At 34.0% G+C, this 21,097-nt stretch overlaps 1 protein-coding gene across 2 annotated transcripts in view; it reads right to left on the bottom strand.

Annotated features, from left to right (window-relative positions):
• Positions 1-913: 913 nt before the first annotated feature.
• LOC128028706 (beta-arrestin-1) overlaps positions 914-21,097 on the bottom strand; it is a 35,030-nt gene continuing 14,846 nt past the window's right edge. The window contains exons 1-16 of one of the 2 annotated variants that reach the window (XM_052616006.1): positions 15,962-16,360; positions 11,728-11,758; positions 11,037-11,097; positions 10,691-10,735; positions 10,085-10,281; positions 9,888-9,947; positions 9,709-9,776; positions 9,213-9,348; positions 8,357-8,441; positions 8,198-8,270; positions 7,978-8,115; positions 7,809-7,892; positions 5,725-5,748; positions 5,260-5,330; positions 3,982-4,033; positions 914-3,422 (exon numbers count right to left, since the gene is read on the bottom strand). In XM_052616006.1, coding sequence (XP_052471966.1) covers positions 3,311-3,422; positions 3,982-4,033; positions 5,260-5,330; positions 5,725-5,748; positions 7,809-7,892; positions 7,978-8,115; positions 8,198-8,270; positions 8,357-8,441; positions 9,213-9,348; positions 9,709-9,776; positions 9,888-9,947; positions 10,085-10,281; positions 10,691-10,735; positions 11,037-11,097; positions 11,728-11,758; positions 15,962-16,116 — 1,392 coding nt within the window. In that variant the 5' untranslated portion in view covers positions 16,117-16,360 and the 3' untranslated portion in view covers positions 914-3,310. Of the gene's footprint in view, positions 3,423-3,981; positions 4,034-5,259; positions 5,331-5,724; positions 5,749-7,808; positions 7,893-7,977; positions 8,116-8,197; positions 8,271-8,356; positions 8,442-9,212; positions 9,349-9,708; positions 9,777-9,887; positions 9,948-10,084; positions 10,282-10,690; positions 10,736-11,036; positions 11,098-11,727; positions 11,759-15,961; positions 16,361-21,097 lie in introns of those variants that run through there. The other variant, XM_052616007.1, reaches the window with a different exon arrangement.

Below are 21,097 nucleotides of genomic sequence, written 5' to 3' on the forward strand. Positions count from 1 at the left end.
TGATTGTTATAATACTGCTGGATCTCTTGCAGCTGAAACACAGGGTTTGTAATATGAATGTATCATTGGAACAACATAATTGTTAGATTAAAAAACATCAGTGAATGAGTGTACTTCATGATGATTATAAAACCATCAACAGATAACAGCCGTCACCTAATATCATGTCACTCTAGCTTTCGTTGATACTGCAAATGTGTTTAACAAACACCCTGTCACAGTGGCCAAAAATAGACAAAATATATAACAAGAGTTAAGAGCCCAACTAATGAAAACGCTAATCACTGTTATGGTGAAACACATTAGAGTTAAACCTCTGTTAATTCTCAATAAAAACGTTTGTAGATGTCTAACAGAAACAAAGTCAGTCTGGAGTTGTTTAATCCTCCTCTGCTTGAGAAATGTAATGTCTTCTTTTATCTTCAGTTTATTTCATCTAAGCTTGTGGCTGAAGTCAGTTGTAGTTCTTGTGTTTCTGCTCATCTCTTTTTCTGTTCTCTTCTTTCCTTCAGTGATTCTGCTTGTTAACAGGCTTATTAAGGCTAAAATTACTTCATATTTAATATACACAGATTTTGTGGCTCAGATAAGGTCCAGTTCTGGTTAATGTCTTTACTCTTGGCTGACTTGTGTCATTGCTATGGCCTGCTTGTGGCTCAAATCTGGCAAACAGGAGCGGTCCGCCAAAGTGCCATCATTCCACGCTGCATGTGGGCCAGATCTTTCAACGGGTGCCAGATGTGGGCCGGATCTGGGCCGACACAATGTAGGTATGTGAGATTGATGTTTCTAACCACAAAGTGTTCAAATAGTTCAAAGTCTTCATTTGAATTGTTCAATGTACCTAATTTGTATCACTTGCTGTAAAATTAAATGTAAATAAATAGAATATAAAGAAGAAACAAAGACTTGATATAAACAACAATGTATATTTAATATATTGTAATTTCTTCCTACAGTTAATCAACAGTATCATTGACACATCTTGCCTTAGGACAATAGACAAGTTATTTATTTTATAATTGTGGTTATCAAAGACATGAAAATTATATTAGGCTATATCAGTTCACTGAACAATAAATTTTCATGTAATCATTCTTTTGTTTTTGTTTGTTTTTTCTTCTTTTTTTTTTTTTACAAAATGTTTCATTCACAAAACATACAAATTGTTGATGTTTCATGCAGTAAGTCAAGGCCTCATTCATATAGAAAGCACATAATCTTTGCAATGTATAAATAGCTACATTTCCAATGAAGTGTATTTTAGTTTTGGTAGCTCTCCAGTTCAGAGAATTACTGGATGTGACTAAATATTTTATGGACAATTTTGTTCTTGTCCAAACTCCTCTAAATTAATAGTTTGCCCAAAAATCTAAATTCTGTCATCATTTGTTCTGTTATTTATTATTTTGTTATTTTGTTTCTTAACCTGCACGACTTAATTTCTTTCATGGAACTCAAAAGAAATTGAAAGAATGTGCCGGACTGGAGCTTTCAAGCTTTAAAAATGACCATATGGAGAAAAACATCTAGAAATGATCATAAAAGGGTTCATTTTGAGTCAGTGTTCTGAAGTCAAGTCATATTTATTCATATAGCACTTTATACAATTCATACTGTGTTGAAGCAGCTTTACAGTGCTAAACAGGAAAATAGTATGGAGCCCCGCACATGACATGCAAGAAAAAATAAATAAACTGTGTGCACGATTTACTAATTTGTTCCCTCGATGTACTAAAACGTGCAGATGATTACTATTTTGTTTCCTCTGTTTGCTAATTTGTTTCCTTGATAAGCTAAATCATGTGCACAATTTACTAATTCGTAATCACGATTTATAAATCGTGTGCACAATTTAGCAAATCAAGGGAAATAATTATTAAATATTGTGCTCAATTTATAAATAGTGGGAATGAAATAGTAGATCGTGCACATGATTTAGCCTAATATTTTTTTTCCTGTATGCCATGTGTGGGGCTCCATAAAATAGTTTTTCGATAATGCAAACAAAATTCTGCCGTAAAGCAGCTTTAAAAAGAGGACAGAAGTAAACAGTTGAGCTTGAACTGTTAGAGAAACAGTTAAACTGATTCTCAATTCAACAAGTTGTTCTTTTGAGTCTGATCTTTTCATTGAATCATCTGATCTTATTCACAAAATCGAATTTTTAATCATTAAATAAAGTTCCAGGGTACTGGACAGATTATTAATGAATAACAACTTAAATGTTGATTTCTTAATCACACAAGCCCTTTTAATTCAGAACATTTCATGCAGTGTGCACATGGCACAAGATAAAGGGATTTTTCATGATACCCTGGAGCTTTTAAATCCTTACTGAATCTTGAAAGCTCTCAATTAATTGTGATTGTAATGGGAAAATATCAGTACATTCTTGAAAAGTTCTTTTCTGTTCCACAGAAGAGACAGATTTAAGCATACATATACTTTATTCAGGATAGTGTAACTAGAATGTTTGTAGTTTGTAGACTATTCACAGGTGATTTGAAGCTTCTCTTATGTAAAAATATCATATAGCAATATATAGTCCCCTATATATAGACATTGTTTATAATTAAATCATTTCATATAAATCCACTTTTAGACATAGTTGAAGATTGTTGAGAGAAAAAAAGTCGTTGTTGCATTGTGTCATATAGTCTTTTTATCAGTAGTGTATTCAGAACTTTTGTTAGGTAAGATAACTTTGAGATATCATTTCTTTCAAAAAGTGGAAAGAAAGAAAACTTTCAATGACTCTGCACTGCAATGCAATGACTGATTCAAAAGCTCTCAGTTGAGACATAAGACATTACAAAGATGATTCAATTTGGCAGCTTTTATAATAAACATATTAAATCCAGTTCCTTTTACAGTCATTAAAATAACTAATTCCATACATTAAATATGGTTCAATACTAAGCCACGGTCCTTAAATTCTTCCTCTGTTCTAATCAAAGGAAGAATCTATAAAACAAAGCAACAACAAAGGCATGCTACCACTGACGTTTGATTTAGCTATGATGAGAAGCCATTGCCTCAACCTTAAATGAGCCTCAAATATCCGAGGCACTCAGCGGCCGACCTTTCAACTAAAATCTCACCTTCTAATCGCTTCAACGACAAGTTCACATTTTCTACACTTAAGTTTTTACTGTACACCCTTGCAGGATGGAAGAGACAAATGTGAACAAGAACACAAAAACTGCACCACTGTGAGTGTGTTAAAGGGTGTCCCATTTTTCCAGGTTATCTCAAAAAGGTCTCTTGTATCATCACAACACAGGAAACTCTGCAGGAATCTGCATATCTATCTGTCATTCAGTTTGGGCGAATCGGCACCCTCCTCGTCTTCATCTTTGTCATCTTTTGCCCCAATCAGTCGTTGTCGAGCAAAGTCCTCAAAGATGATGTCATCGTCACTGAGGACAAACAATTACAGAAATATGTGTCTTCCTTTAATTAGCTTTGGCAGAAATCAAACAAAGGGAATTTTAGTGGAATAGAATCTGAACTAGGATCATACAATTTCTTGCAATTCCTATATAGGTTTCACTACAAAGTGAATTTTCAGCATCATTACTCCAGTCTTCAGTGTAACATGATCCTTCGCCAATTCGGTGTCCAAGAAACATTTCTTACCATTATCAGTTCTGAGATGCTCTAAAACATTTCCTGAAGGATCATGTGACACTAAAGATGAATAATGTTTGCTGAAAATTCAGCTTTGCATCACATTTATAAATGACTTTTTAAAGTATTCAATAAGAAAACAGTTTTACAATATTACTAGTTTACTGTACAGTATTTTTGCAGCCCTGCTAAGAATTAAACATACATAAGTACATGCATACATACAAATATACATACATAAACAAACAAATAAGAATTATATGTAACTATATTACCACAAGGCTCAAAGCAGTTGAAGCAAAGCAGTAGGTTAAAGTCCAATTGCACAATGGAAAGACTTTCACTTACTTTGTGTCAAATTCAATGAGGTTTGTGTCAATGGGGGCATCATTTTCTGAAGCTAAAACAAGAAGGTTGCAGAAAGAATATTGATTGGCACTCTTAAAGAATCCCTTTTACGAAGGTGTCTCCACAAAAATGTATTTATTCATCAAAACGGTCATTATTTTTTTATTTCTTTGCAACTAAAATGCCAGCTATTCAATCAAAAAACCACAAAACATTATTTATCAGTTTTTAGCTTTTGAAAGTTCTGTACATATTTGTACACAAGGAATTAAGTACTGACAGTGTATTCCTTCTGTGTATATATATATATGTGTGTGTGTGTGTATATATATATATATATATATATATATATATATATATATTAGTGCTGGGTAATGATTAAATGTTTTTAATCGTGATTAATCAAAAATATTTATAGACCTACTGCTATATGAACAAAGGTGTAATAACATTAGGTTTGCAAACACTTGAAACAAATATGGTGCTTTTTACAGCAGTGTTCCTTTGACATAGTAGCCTAAATTTCAACTTATAACATTAATGTAATTAAATTAAATATAATATAAGCCATATGTCACCGCCGGACATTAACGTTTTTATAGAAAATATTTTATAGTTTATTATAAAAAAACGAATAACTGTGCTAACTACACCGGACTGCAGATCTTCTGATACGTGCTGCATGATTGCTCTCTGAGTGGCAAAAGTGATAGATCTGTAAAGCAATATATTGTGAGAGGGACGTGTGTTACCGCGTCCCATGCAACTGAAAATAATAAACCACAAAGTTAACAAAACAATTCACTCCACTGTGTTGAGCAAGAGCGCTTCTCTGCAGTCTTCACGTGCTATCGGAAACTTCCTATTTCCAACTTATAAAGTCATAATTTCGAGCTTGTTGCATTCTTCTCTGTTTAGAGTTATAAAAAACTGTTGACAGTGGTTTGTGAATGTTGATGCTTAGCCTAAATAATTGGATCGGGAGCAACCCCTCCTGTGACCCATGATTTTGTCTTTATGGGATTCAGAGCCAGCTAGCAACGGACTTTCATAATAATAAAAAACTGCATTAACGTGCGATTAAAATAATTGTCGCATTAATAAATTAATGCATTAACGCGATAATAACACATTAACTTGCCCAGACTATTCAATATGCATAAGGGAAAGTCTAGGTTATAGGTGCTGTAACTGATCTCAAGCTAAAAATAAATCCTGGCTTTAAACTAGTTACCCAGAGCAATATGGAAGCAGATAAAAAGGCAATCTAGCACATACCATCTCTGTAAATCGATTCCTCCAATGGTTTGGGATGCATTAATGTAAAGGGGAGCTCAACAGCAACATCACTGAAGAGGGAAATGCAAATCATGAGAGTAAGGCATCAAAGAGGCATGGTAACCAAATAAACTCAATCCCATCACTCATGAGATGCTAACAGAGTGCTGGAACCACGGGCCTAAAAGCATCAGCACAAATGTTCAGTAATTCATGGTATCTTATCAAGTGTCTGAGCCTGTCTCTGCTTCTAGTCAAAAGCTTGGCTACTTATAAGAATCTCTAATGTGCACAAATGGCTGGAGTCAGCCGTGTGAGACAGACTCTTTAATATATGGTCAGTCCTTGTCAATGAAATCCACTATGGAGCAGCTTTAATCTGGTTTCAGGGGGAGGGTGTCAAACATTTGCACACAATAAAAAAAGGATAATTTCTGGTAGGAATAAACATAAAGATCACACTACCTTGAGGCAAGATCTCCAAGCAGCCTGGGAAAAATTAAAATAAAACATGACCTTACTGTATTGCAATAATAAGCATTTCATATTGATTTAGCATAGTCATTTCAAATTAACCCTAGAATGACTAAAGAGGGTCAAATGCATCTGTCTAACTAACTATCTGTCTATCTTTATCCCAAAAGTCAAGCACAACAGAATGAAAGTTTGTCATGATCCAAAAGACCATTTGTGTCCACGTTTTTGACAGTCTCTCATTACATAAACAGTTATAATGTTTAAAATTTCTAACATTACCACACAAATAATCATTTATATTAAATTCAAGAGTTCATTTATTGTACATGAGAAGTGAACAACTAAACATAACATAAAAATTTTTTATCTACAGTAAAAATCTTTCTTTACACTCTATAGAGATAAAACCATAATAAAGATGAACACAGAATTTTTTCTTTTAATAAAACAAATAAATCCAATACTGCTCATTTTGACCCCATTAAGACATTTGTGAAGTCCCCTTTTGACTAGTTATAATGATAATGATAACTAGATTTTGATTTTTAAAGGATTTGTGAACAGTCCTTGCCTTTGCTAAACTCTACAATGCCAGGGAGTTGTGGATGTTTATAGCATGTTGCAATTCAGTTGCTAGGATAGGTTTTATTTATTTTTTTATTTTATTTTTTTTTTTGTCAAATGTATGGTCCACCAAACATTCAGTTCAAATGCTTTGAAAAAAAATACATACGTCTTCTCACTCACAACTTGTCACATATTGACACCTGGTCAGGTGAGATTTTATCAAACAGGGTACCACTTTAGCATAATTTTTTTAATGTGCAGGCCAGGGTAAACCTTTGCCATCAATATTCTGATGCGAAGGACATGTCACGATAAAATTATATAATGGCTAATCATTTTGCACATCCAAAGTGCACACACACCCAGAGCAGTGGCCTGGGTTTCTTGATCAAGGGCACCTCAGTCGTGGTATTGAAGGTGAACAAGAGCACTGTACATTCACTCCCCCCAACTACAATCCCTGCCAGCACGAGACTCAAACCCACAACCTTTGGGTTACAGGTCTGATTCTATAACCATTAGGCCATGACTTCCCCCTACAGGAATATGAAAAAGAACATATAAAATATATTGTTTAAACTATTCATGTCTGGAGTTATTATTTTGGAATAAATAAAACATGCTTTAAAACACTAACTTGATGAGATTCATACTTGGCTTTAATAAAATATTGTTTACATTTATAATGTAAAAATACGATCTAAAATAGAATTTAGTTAGTTTTTTCTTTTTTAAATATAGATGTGAAAAAAAAAGAAAATGTGACTTCTATAGGACATGAATTTACAATTGATCAAAAAAAAAAAAAAAAAAAAACGGAGTACTTTGCCTCCTCATTTCAGAACACCACTGCACACCACTGGCTGTTTTCAATTTAAACACCCACAGTAATTTTATTTACATTACATTACACTATTAAGACATTTTTGAGCACATAATCCAACTCCTGCACCTAAACCCAAACACGTCAATCTAAAACACAGGATATAACATGCAGGAACAACTACTGTCAGAATTATTCCATGTCTTTTGTGTTACATCTTGTTTTCAGAAGACTTGAAAGGCAACATGACTTGTTTGTGATACTTTGACATTTTTGGTAAGTTTTTGCAGTGAATACTTGTGACTGTACTTTTATTGTCCTGTTATGTGTTTTATAATGATGAGAAGTGAGCAGCTTTAGAGGTTAGGAGCTTAAAATATCTATGAAAGTATCAATGTAGATATAATAATTTCTATTTTTACAAATGCATGAAAATCATTAAATGTGTCTTGATCTGATGCATAAGGCAAACAACTGTAAGCAATGGAATACCCTGCATATCACAAAGTAGTGCTAAAGATGTACCGTACCCTGTGCATTACAAAGTGATACCAAGGGGTCCTGACCAGTGTGTGACAAGTTGGGAGTCAGAAGGTGTTGCAAAGTGCCATGATGACATTTGTTTAATCTTATTATAAGGTTAATTCCAGCATCACATGCCACATAAAAAATGCAAACGTACCCTCCACGAGACACCACCAGCTTCACTTTCACCTTATAAGAAACAATGATGCCCAGAATTTCCTTATTGGCCCCCTCTCTTAACCTTTAAAGAAACAATGCCATAGAGAGGAGAGTTAATAAAACTTAGAAGAAACACAATCCACTTTCAAATGAGAGACTGTACTTACAATGTACTTGAGGCTAAATTTGTGTCTTCGTGTTTGAGTTTGCCATCCAGAGCCAAGCCACGTTTCTCTCGGTTATTCGCGAGGAAAGGTGTGAGAGTGTATACTTTACAAAATGTCGCACTGGGGGCCACGATATCACTAGAACAGGAACAAGGCAGAGAGTAATTAATGGGATGTAAAGTTGTGTGTAAGCTGAGTGTTCAGTTCGCAGAGCACTTACTCCGTTTCCTCTGTGGCCACGGGACACTTGTACTGGGCAGTGTTGAAGAGGCAGATGTCAGCATATTGTCGCACTGCAATAACAGAAACAAGTGTTATTGTTTCTTAACTACACACTAGTGTAAATAGAAAGTCTGTCCGCTATGAATAACTGAATGACCTGAAATCTTGATTTTTTTTACTGTCTTGTTTGTGTTGTTTGTGACATGGACGTTGACACTGATTGGTTCACCATGATAGTAAATCTGAAAGGCATTAAACAGTAAAGTTAATACCAGCATCATTCAAAAAACAAGAGTTAATGGCAGCAGAGGTCATAAAATATCTATACCCTGTACAGTATGTGTTTCTGAAGAAAGTATTATTTTACTATTTTTTTTGTTTTGTCGAGGGACAGATCCCATGTGTGTGTTTGTGTGTGTGTGTGTGTGTGCGTGTGTGTGTGTGTGTATATATATATATACACACACACACAAACACACACATGGGATCAGTCCACGAACAAAACATAATACAACAAATATATAAAATATTTAACATTGAACAGACATTACATTTAATAACATGCCATAATTCCTTAATGGCATTCTGAGGTCCCAGGTCTAACTGTAATTAAAAAAATCAAATTAATTTTCTGATTCCTGATTTTGTGAATGTGATACATATTATAGATTGATTATGCATTCATGCCAAATTTCTTATTAGAATATTTTTTCTTTTTGTTTAAAGCTTCAATAATATTGGTTTCTGAGGTTTCATAGGGTCATCAGAAAATATAAAAAATGAGGAGAAATTTTAAAAAGTATGTTTATTATTAATTAGGAGTAGTAGTAGTAGTAGCATCTACTACCACTCTAACATTGTGCCTGCAGGATTTCAGTTGTAATACCCTGGTTCCATCACTAGATGTACTCGTTGTCATTGGATTAATTTAGGAGAATTCTCTCTTTCTATGTTGTCTTTCCTCAATAGTCAGATATCTTATCCAGACCAGCTGAATATCCAGACATCCCTACCTCTTTGTCAAGTGAGGCCTCCAGGTGTAAAGGTTTATCTGACATGAGAAACTGCCTTGTGGTTTCAGCCATCGGCTGTGGGCCCGGCTTCTCTGGAGCATACTGCACTTTCCTGATGACAAGACGCACTGAATTCCTGTAGAACGGCAGTTAATGGCACATACATATTATGATTTGTGATATTTACTGACTTTTACTAAATCTATGTTGTGAGTGGTTGTCAGGGCAATAGAATGTGTTGTTAAGGTGTTGTGAGTGGTTTTCAAGCATGTTGCTTTAAATTGATTAAAACAGTATTGGCGAGTATTAAAACAGAAATAGCAAACAGTACGTGCAGAAACAAACTAATAATAAATAAATTATTGTGTGTTAGTGTGCATATTACTGTGTCCATATTTTCCAACCGACAATGTTGCAAAACTGCTCAAAAGAAAGGCAATGTGACATGTGTTGCTTTGTCAGTTATTCAGTTGGGTGCCATTGTGAAAGGCTGTACCTTTTGTGGATTTTTTCCTCAACATTTTCTGCACAGAAAGCTTTCACTTCAAAGTCAACCCCGCAGGCCTTTGCAGATAAGAATAAGAAAATGTTACTCTGGAGTGTGAAACTCTGCAAAGCCCTTTTGCTTATCTATCAAAACCAACATCGTGAAACATTATTTGAAGGAAAATGTACCTTTCCTGTATCCTCTGGCCCTGGTTGTAACGTGACAGAACAGGGTAAATTCGGCGGAATCTGTAAGAAAATGTTCAACATTTAAATTTGAGGTTGCAGTTGTAGCACAGATATAAGAAAGGGACCAAATTTAATTAGAACTGAATCCAATATGACATAGTTGCCATTATGTCAAGAAAATGAGTAAGAAGATACACCTCGAAGGTGAAGGGGTAAGCATGTTCTCCGAGTTTCTTTATCAGTCGCTCTTGTAGACGTGTCAAGCTCTTTTTCTCTTCAGGCACAGGGGGAAATGCCTGGATGTTGGCCACGAAGAGGTCTTTACGAAACGTCAAACCAAGAACGTCCAAGTCCTCCCTTCCATAGCGGAAGGCACACGTCAGTGTCACAAAAACTGAGGAAGAATAAAATCAAACTTCTCAGTAACCGTATGGTTAATGGATCAACAGTCAACATTGTACTCCCTGTTTCTAAAAGAAGAAAATCAGCAACAAATGGGATGATTATTGGCATACAGTAAGTGTACGTACAGATTTGTAAAATGAATGTGGAAAGCACAGCTCAGATATTAATCTTGGAGATAGATGTAATGAGTGAGGATTGAGTTCATATTGAGATATGTGATTTATAATTGCTGGTATCTCTCTAATCTGACCACTGAGATCTCGCCTGAAACTTTATAGAGGAGACAAGTGAAATTACCGAGGAGAAAAATCTGTGAGGCAGAGAACTTCAGCAAAATCACAGCTTGGTTATTGCTATATCACGGCACTTAAAAAGAAGAAGAAGAAGAAGAATCTCACCCTTTCTCTCTTTTAAGTACTCTGGATCAATTAAAACCACACCATCTGAAAGAGCAAAAAAAAATACATTATAGTCATCTTTATACCTGTGAAATGATTGTTATATTAATACTTTAATTTTTAATCCAAAACATTAAACTCTATTTAAAAAGAGAAATGATAAAATGTGTTTTTGATGAATAATTTTGCAGAAAATAATCAGTTGTATTTGCAAGCAGCTTTATTGCATAATTACAAAGTACACATGCATATTTATGACTTATTAATTACAATGAAATTACAATGTAACATGATAGCTGTACATAAAGTGCAACTATAAGTTAAGATTGTGTCTCTTATTGCCTACCGACAGGCTCCACAAGATCCACGTGGTCGACGAAATCCCTCTTACCAAGGTACACAGTTAACTGAAAAGGCAATCACAAAATTATAGTATTAGCACGACACACAAAACAATTCAAGGACTGAACAATTTGAACTAAGCTAAAATGCCCATTTGCACCATTGTGCATGTTAAGTTTTATATTTATCTTTTATTAACCCCAGCAAAATTAATGTTTTTATGAAGTTACGAGCACTAATTTGTCTTTAAAAGTGCATTTTCCATCAAAACCAATTGCTGAATTGTCCCATATGATTTCCTGTTTCTGTAACGGTTGTGTTGTGCCGATCCTTGCAGAAGGCTGGGTGCTGAGTCACATGCCCCTCTTTCATATTCGCCCCACGCCCGCTTCCTGCTCAAGGACTGTCGCGCCGCACCACAGGTCTCCCTGCTAATGATACATATAGATTTGTGGCTATATGCTAACCGCACAAACATTGCGAGCTGGGACCCATCCGTCTGGCTAACCATGTCGCAAGCATCAAATCAGATTTTGGAGCAAGAGGTACTCTGTTGCTCGATATTTGTGGTTATTCAATCATAAACATTTCATAACAGGCAGTGCCGCACTCGCTGACAGAAAAAAACATTTGCAGTATCAGAATTAAAGCATTATTGCAGACACGAAGAAGGGGAAAAAATATTGCAATGTTACCTTCCCATTTGGACTTGCCTTCTTGAAAACCCTGTAGAAAAAGAAGAGTAACATAAGATGGTAATATAAATAAAGTTTTGCTAAGATGCATCTATTTAAATGAGCTGTAAGCAATTTGTTATCAAAAGATAACATGCATAAAATGTCCCTATCACCTGACAGACATCACTGAAACAGATATCTTGAGAAATCGCACTTGTCTCTGTGACAGCCTTAGGCTCTGTAAACCAATGGCAGTTGCTTGGCTGGAGCAGAACCCCTAAAGAAAAAAACCCAATCTGAATGCTCTAGATGTCCTCATTTTTGTTTTTCAAGGTTTGTTTTGATGTGAATTCACATTATATAGTGGTCATTAACTGTGCTCATGTAAGAAATTTTAGTCGTTTACAGGTGTGATTGTTTTAAAGTTACCATAATGGTGAATGGTGATCCCATTTGTTTGGGCTCTTTTAGTTCTGATCAAGTCATGTCAGAAGTGTTGCAATTATTAACCTGAAATACACTGTTATTTAACACTCATTTTTTAACAGTGTTTAAGTAAATCCAACAATATCTGCATACATACAGTATACTCACGAAAAGCCACTAAATAGCATATATCTCAACTGCTTGATCATCTCAAAATGTAAACTGTAAACCCAGCGATCTGTTAAATGTGACTATGGTGCATAAAGACATGAAAATGTTGAGTTAAGAAATTATAAACTTAAGAATCACAATTTTCTGTATAGCTGCCTTGAATTAATGGCATTGTGAAAAGTGTTATACAAATAAAATTGAAATGACTTAAAATTTACTTGATATTTCTGATTTGATAAAACAGCCAAACAGCTACAAAAGGGCCACATTATCTGCAATATTTACTATGAAATTGTTAATAGTTTTTCTAACTCGCATAGCACAGGTATAGAAGTACAGTGTTTATTTTTCAAAACGTATTTTTATTCTTATTTGTTCTTTATTTCTCTTTTACTCTGTAGAAAGCAGAGTATGTGAGCGGAGCGGAGTGGGAGCGGAGCGTGGAGTGGAGCGGTGTGATTTTGACAGGAGCGAGGAGCGGATTTTTTAAAACTCGGAGCGTTGTGGTTTTTACTCGCTCCAAGAGCGCTTCACCACCGCTCCATCACGAGTACAATTCATGCCAACGGTCCGTAATATAACTGCATATTTAGCAAATATTCACGTTAAACATATTTAACTATAGCTTGATACAGATGGATCTCTCAAATCAGAAGGTTACAGTGACGACAATAGCCAAGCGGGAAGTTATAGGTTAGATCTCAAGGAGTTTGTCTGTTCCTTTTACTGAATATTTTCGGGTCAAAGCATGATTTAAACAGTTACAGCACATTCACACGCAATCGCTTTCGCAATAATGCATTCAAACAAATGTAATCTTACAGTGCTACTTCATCTGTATCTGATTTTGAATGAGCAGAAATCTGTAAGAAATGCATTGATCTGTAGATAAAATAAAAATGTACTGTTATTTTCATCACAAACAAAAATTCACAGCAGAATACAGTAATTATACCTTTTAATGCTGACATCCATGTTATTAGTTTGGCATGTGGTAGGAAAAAACGTTTGCACACAATAGCCTAAACCACTTTTAAACTCTCCTGTTATTTTATTTTTGATTTTAATATAGGCTACGTTATGAACATAACATTTCAAACATACTGAAATACTTTAGCCATGGAGCGGAGGCGGAGCGGTGTTTCTGGTATCACTGAGCGCGGAGTGGAGCGGGAGCGGGAAATTGTGAACCAGGAGCGGAGCTGGAGCGGAGTGATTATTAAATGCTCTGAGCGCGGAGGGGAAATTGTTGCCACTTTTTAAATGGACAATAATCCAAACTCAATGACTAATCCAAACTCAAATCTACAAAGACATTGACTCTGTTCAGAATGAAATACCACAGTAGCACACTGCTTACTGCACAAGTACACTAGGATATTTCCTGCACTGTATGCATCCTTTTAAAGTGGATTAACATTTCAAACAATAGTATGCTACAGTGATAAATTATCTCAATTGTAGACAATTATCACTGTAAAAAAAAAAAGAAGAAAATCAGGTTGTTTTCTTTTATTTTTAATTGTAGTCAAAACTCTAAATGAAAATAAAATTATCTCTAAATTAACTAATCAGCAGTTATTTTAAGTATTATGACATTAAAGACAAATTACTGTAAATTACAAATATTTTTTTATACAGGAGAATTACTGTTTATATATACAGTATTTATTTGGTTTTATTAAATTCAAATTTAAAATAAAAAACCCTGTGTTATTAATACAATGACAAATCCATTTTTATGATAAAAAAACAAAAACCTTAAAAGTAAAGTAAACATTTCCTTATTTAAAGAAGCGGACAACACTTTTAATTTACAGGTATTTCCTAAATTATGATGATGATCAAACATCTTCATTGTAAGGTAAATAAATGAATACAAATAATAAAACTGAACATTAAACACTAACAGATCTCTCTAGATCCCCATCCCATATTCTTCACTGATTACAAACCAGTCTGACTTTATTTCATACAAAACGGTTTAGATGTTGAAGCTTTATTGAAAATAATAAAGCTACAGATGGACTTCAGTTTGAGGGACAGAAAGGTTTCATTGAAACCATATTCATTTCTGCTTTGAAGATGAAAGTCTTGTGGGTCTGGAATGACGTAAATGATGACAATTACAATTACAATTTTGGGGTGATTTTACCTTTTTAACTCTACCCAATATGATAAAATATTCAAGAAGCAGATATATAAAAATAAAAAAAAACTGCTGCTGATATTATTCCATGTTCATTTGTGACATTGGAAATGGTTAGTCTAATCAAGCACATTGCATTTTGTGATAAAGTACCTGGTCAGTGTTTTAAATTGTAAGTAGAAGACAGTATTAAATATAAAACAGTGTTAATATAATTCCTAAAGCTTCTGCTAGCCACTCTTGCTCGAGCAAGACCTTTAGGCCCATGCTAAAGTTAGGCAGATGAAACACAAAAGCTTTTCAGCACCATTTCTAGTGATAGCCTACAGGCATGTTTGTTCTAGTTAAAGGGCTTCAATTAAATCACCCAGCTTTCCTCTCTGTTAAGTCCTAATGCTGCTGTAAGTTAGCCGTGGTGTCTCCACAATCCCGCAGGGCACCAGCATATCCTCTCAACTTTACATCCTTATTAGAGTGTCCTCATCAATGGACATTAGGCTTTCAGAGGAAGTATTTTGGTGCAATAAAGATGTGTGTAATGATGGAGATCTTAGCAGTTAGCAAAAAGCTGCTTACTGTTAAAGTAGTGAGTGTGACTCATTAGAGTCTTCAAAAACACAAGTTTGTGGTATTTTTATGGCTTCTCCATTAGAGAAAACATTTGAAGTGCTTTTGATGGCACTGATGTGCAACCGATTTTGCACAAAACAAAGTTGTAATAAATCTCAATATTAGCTTCATTATATTAACTCCAAGGGGGCCTTGTATAAAACAAACTAAGCTAAACAAAGCAAGACATTTACTATTTCTAACATGTAATACATAAGAATATTTCTAGTTAAGGAAAGCTATATATATATATATATATATATATATATATATATATATATATATATATATATACATATATATATATATATATATATATATATATATATATATATATATATATATATATATATATATATATATATATACGTATATATATATATATACGTATATATATATATATATATATATATATATATATATATAAAGATTTGTTTATATATATATGTATTAGGGCTGTCACTTTTAGTTCGAAAATCGATTGCACAATCGATCGAACCAACCAAAGCAAGTTTCGAAAATGAAAATAGGGAATCGATTTTAACCAAATATATACACTATTAATTTTTAAAGAATTAAACAAATCAAAGATTTAGATTTAACAAAACTCACAAAAAAGCAGAAAAAGAAAATAAAGAATTCCGAAAGTGCAGTATGCGTTGCGAAAGCTAGACAGAAAATCGTTCACACCAAAAGCGAATAGAGCGTATGGCGCGAATGATTTCAATGTTAAGTCAATGTAAAAACACGTTTACGCGTAGACTCAAATTCGCCTCATTCGCACATCTAGTTACAGGAGATTCTGAGTTATGAAAAGGAGCCACCATTGCAAGCTGACAGCGATCGGCTTTTGTGGTGTAAAATTGGCAGTAATACCCCCACCTTGCACAGCTGTACCTGAGTGTCCCTGGGACATCAGTTTGGTCGGAGCGCATCTTCTCAACATCTGGACATATAGTGAATAAAAAACGCTCTGCTCTGGACCCCGAAAATGTTGATCGACTTGTTTTCCTGTCCAATAAATGTGTAATGGCCCTAGCCTTTTTGCGCATGCCTGTCTAGTGCCGCCTAGCCTAAGTGTTGGTTACGTTCAATAAAAAAAACACACATGGCCTGTTCTAAAGTCCATTTAAAGTTTCCTTTTTTGAACAGTTGTTTGAAATGGATTGAATCATTATTTAAAATAATCTTGGAGATTTTGAAATGCCTAAATCATAAATGCAGCCGGGTTGAAGCCTGCAGTGATGTTTTTCTTTTCTTATGGCAGCCGTCTCCTCTGCATATATATTTTTCCGAGAATGTTGCACTCCTGTTGCTGTTTGTTATTATGCACGAAACTTCATGCCAATAAATTTTTATTTTATTTTATTTTTTATTTTCTTCTCATTTGTAAGTCAGATAGCATCTGATGAATGAATAAATATAAAACAGTGACTGTCAGTGAAGTTTCACTGTTTAAGTGACCATAGTATAGCTGGCATTGCTTAAATAAATAGAGAAATGTACCCTGAAAGCACAGTGGCATTCAGTGAAAGAGACCTCTCTTTTAAAATATAGTTGGCATGGCAATGAATAATGCCTTTTACCATTTCGTGCCATACCTCTAATTAAATTGTTTTGTAATGCAAATGAGCATATTAGGGCACTGGCTTTATGTTGGCCAGGTCAGTGAGAAACCAAGCCATTTAGAGTTTTTTTTTTTTTTTTTTTTTTTTTTTAGAAAATGTGAGTTTAAAAAAAAAACATAAATAAATAAACAATACTCTTTACATAATTTTTCATGACTTTCCAGTCTTTCATGATTTACTAAAAATAAAAATCAGTGGCAATGGTCAAACTGGAATATTTTTGTTGACTACAGTAAATCATTTGTGGTAGAAGAGATGTGGTCAGTTTTAACAGTCTCTCAGTTTTGTAACAACACTATAGAAAATGACTGATTTTAACAATAAAAACTGTGACAATGCTACAGTACAAACCTGTTAAATGGTTAACGGAAGAATTATCTGCTTTGCTTTTAAAATTTTGTTTGAATTTTATATTTTTCTTTGAAATAACTTCTTTTTTTTTTCTTATCTGTTATGTTCTTTAGGGTTGTATGTTACATATAATGTTGTTAAATTAAAGTTTATTGCATATTTCAGTTTAAGAAATCTCTCCATGATGATGTTTAAGTGCATGTGCGAATGACACTGTGCTCCTTCTATGTAACTTTTTAATTAAAAGCTGTTTTACTGTTTCCCAAAGCACTATGTAGAATTGTTGCATGCAAGAAGCACTTCATTCTTATGGCATATTTGCAAAAAGCATTGTTATCTAAGTAACACAGAAAAATGTTTGTAAATTAATCAAATCCTCTGACCACTCATAAGTACAATTGCAGTTTAAATGGGCATTTCCACTTGCAATATCAGAAAAAAAAAATATATAAATTATAATAAATTATATAAATAATCTTATTCATAATTCTTATATTACACTCCCTTAGCTCAGGCATTGACAGCACAATAATGACAGACAGTGATTTAGATCATTTACAGCAATTACAGTGATAAATATTCAGCCTTTTCACACTAAGCTTTCCTGGGAGAAATACTGAGGAACTGATCAATAGGACAAAGCAAGGCTCTTGAGTTACAAAATATTCATGAAGAGGAAAGGTCAGGATGTGAGATATGTGAGATTTGATTATAACTAGAGTTTCCTCATTATATTCTGACCTCTTTATACTAGTCATAATAATCTGAACATTTACAAGAGATGACCATTTTTAATACTCAGACCACGAACATTGGGGAAGCTACTTTAAAAAGGATAATAATTAAGGTAACAGCATCAAACTAAAAACAGCATTATGTAATTTCTTCGCCACTAGTGGCACTGAATGAAACCACAAAAATATTTCAGAAAATGCGCCCACCCTGTCACCCACTGATCAAACAACAGATTCCCTGATCACACCATTGGATGAGTAGGTGTTGATGTATAGGACTAAACTTAAAATAAATAGGGGGATTTCTAAGCAACTCTTAGAATGGCTTACTTAAAGTGATTGTACACAAAAAGAAATTAAAATTCTGTCATCATTTGATCACCCTCAAGTTTTTCCAAACCTGTTTAAGTTTCTTTCTTCTGTGGAACATAAAAGGTATTTTAAAGAATGCAGGTAACCAAAAAGTTTCTGGTCCCGTTAACTTCTTTTTTTTTTCTTACTCCAAAGGGGACCACCTATTGCTTGAATACCCAAATTCTTAAAGGAGTCATTGGATGTTTCATTCACTTTTACAAGGGGTTTGAACTGAAATGTGTGTTGCAGTGTGTGTACACAACTACTCTATCAGTGTTAATTTTGACTTCAAATTTTGATTTTGTTTTAGTCATAGTCTTTTGACTAAAAATGCCATTTTGTTTTAGTCATGTTTTAGTCATCTGAATAGATTTTAGTTTTAATCTTGCTTTAGTCTACTAAATATCTTAATATGAGCTTAGTTTTAGTGTATTGCATTTATTAAGCATTCCTCTAAAATTTCCGAACTCATAATACAGGTTTGATGTTAAGGTTTTATCATGATAGACACTGATTTAACTGCTGTGACACACAACATACCTCCATGTTAAAATTAATTAAAACCACTTCGCATAAAGAACATGGACTTCTTATTAACGAAATACCACTGGTTATATAGGCTAATTATTAGGGGTGTAACGATTCACTCGTTTTCTCGATGCATCGATTACAAACCCTGTCGATTCATATGCATCGATTTTGAAACATGATTTTTGAATCGTGAATCGCCGATCTTGGACAGTAATCAATTCAAAATTCAAAATTATTATTATTATTATTATTATTATATAGGCTACATACATAAAATGATTGTATATGACATTTCTGTTACTTCTGAAATTATGGCTATGCCCCTGGTGTGACAAAATGTTAGATTGTACATAATACTCTTTAAAGGTGCCATATGCAGAAATCGAGGTAAAAATATCCATAACATGACCTACACGCATCAAAAGAATGAGAAGAAATAAGGGCGATGATTGTCAAGTTATAGTGCTTGGATCTTGGATCTTGGACAGTATAATCGATTCAAAATGCTAAGAATCGAATGAATCGCGATTTCTATAGCGATTCGATTCAATGCTTTCAAAATGTATACACATTAAATTACCACATGCACAAATTAATGGAGACCTTGAAGAGTGTTCGTGAATCTTGCCTCTTATCTTTCCTTCACGCGCTCCACTGTTTACCGCCTGAGACTGTCACAGGATTGCGCTCGCGCTCCGTTCGTCTCTGACGCAGCTGACGTGTGATCTATAGGACTCATGGCCAGTAATGCTAACGTGAAGTAGTTTTACTTTTCTGTAGTTTGTCAATGGCTCTCTGCATCTTACCGACGGAGTTACCGGAGCCGTCGACAGCTGTATTTATTGCATGGACGGAGCAGAAATGTAAGTGTCTAAATCATACGCACAGATCCATTGAATGATAAAAGTTTTTAAACAATGCGGATGAACCGAATATACGAAGGAAACTTTTAAAATTAACCACAGCATTAACAACGACCTTGAAATAAGAGCGTGAGGTTTATCTGATAATAAGATGCATGAAAGTAGCGTTTGTTTCATTAGCAAACAGACATCAGGTGCATTTTCTCTCAGAATAATTCGCTGATGGAGAGGAAAAGTTAAATAGAGAAGAAGACGTTTTCACACTGAAAGAGAAGCGACCTCGCTCTCATAGACGTGACAGGCTATATCTGCAGCTTAACTGAATAAAAGCAGAATGAACTGATGAAACTAAAAAAAAAAAAAATATGAATGATGCAGTGCTAAATTACATTTATTACAGTACAGAAACTATAAAGTATATTTTCTACCTTATTCTGTGAAGAAAATTTTAATAATTGCTAATTAAATGTAGCCTAGTATATAAAGCAATCATAAAATTGCCATTAGGAAAAAAATATAGATTACAAATGATTGATTATTGTCCAGCAGTGTATTTGATTTATTTTTAAATAATAATAATAATAATTATAATAATAATAATTATTATTATATAGGCTACATACATAAAATGATTGTATATGACATTTCTGTCACTTCTGAAATTATGGCTACGCCCCTGGTGTGACAAAATGTTAGCTTATACATAATACTCTTAAAGCTCTTTTTTAAAAACTTGGCTTACATACATTTTTACGTATGCCATGTTGCATCATTAATCCAGCATTTAACAATGGACAAAAGTTTTTTTTTTTTCTAACCTATGGTTCTCTAACCATAAATGCTACTGTAATTTGCCCCCTGACTAAGCATTTAAAAAATTAAGTAGAAGCATTTAAATAATCCCGTGAATGCACTTAAAGAATGCAGAATCTAATCATTATAATCGAATCGAATCGAATTTAATTGTGAATCGAATCGAATTGAATCGTTCTAAATTTGCAAAAAACGTTCTTGAATCGAATCGTAAACCTATGAATCGTAATCAAATCGAATCGCTGCCTTGCCAAAGATTCACAGCCCTACTAATTATGCATTCTTTATAGCATCTTGTTTACCATATTCTTCATTTCAAGCAGACATATTTATTTCTATAAATAAATTTAGATTAATCCTGAGGGCTACTAAAGTTTTTCAGTCAAGAGCAGTGTGTGATTTTCTGTCTTTGTTGCTTGATTAACATCAATGACTTGGACAATATCTATTAAATTAGATTGCTGTCCCTTTAAAACCTGATACACTGATGAAATGTACAAAAACAATGTTCTCCCTGCTGTTTATGTTCACATAAATGTGTGTAATTCTCCATTTATGCAATGTGAAAGAGTATTTGTGCACTGTAAGACGTGCTCTCTGTGTGTGTATGCTTCAGTGTATGCGCTCTGAAAACCAAACCCAAATGAGTTCTCTCTTGCGTCGTCAGATTTATCTATATGTCTGCTCTTCTCTTACTCCCACATATTGAAATTTTTGAACGTATTATGAGACATGCAGCCAGTGTATTTTAGCTTATGT

Source organism: Carassius gibelio, chromosome A15, assembly GCF_023724105.1.
Source record: "Carassius gibelio isolate Cgi1373 ecotype wild population from Czech Republic chromosome A15, carGib1.2-hapl.c, whole genome shotgun sequence".
NCBI classification, from domain to species: Eukaryota; Metazoa; Chordata; class Actinopteri; order Cypriniformes; family Cyprinidae; genus Carassius; species Carassius gibelio.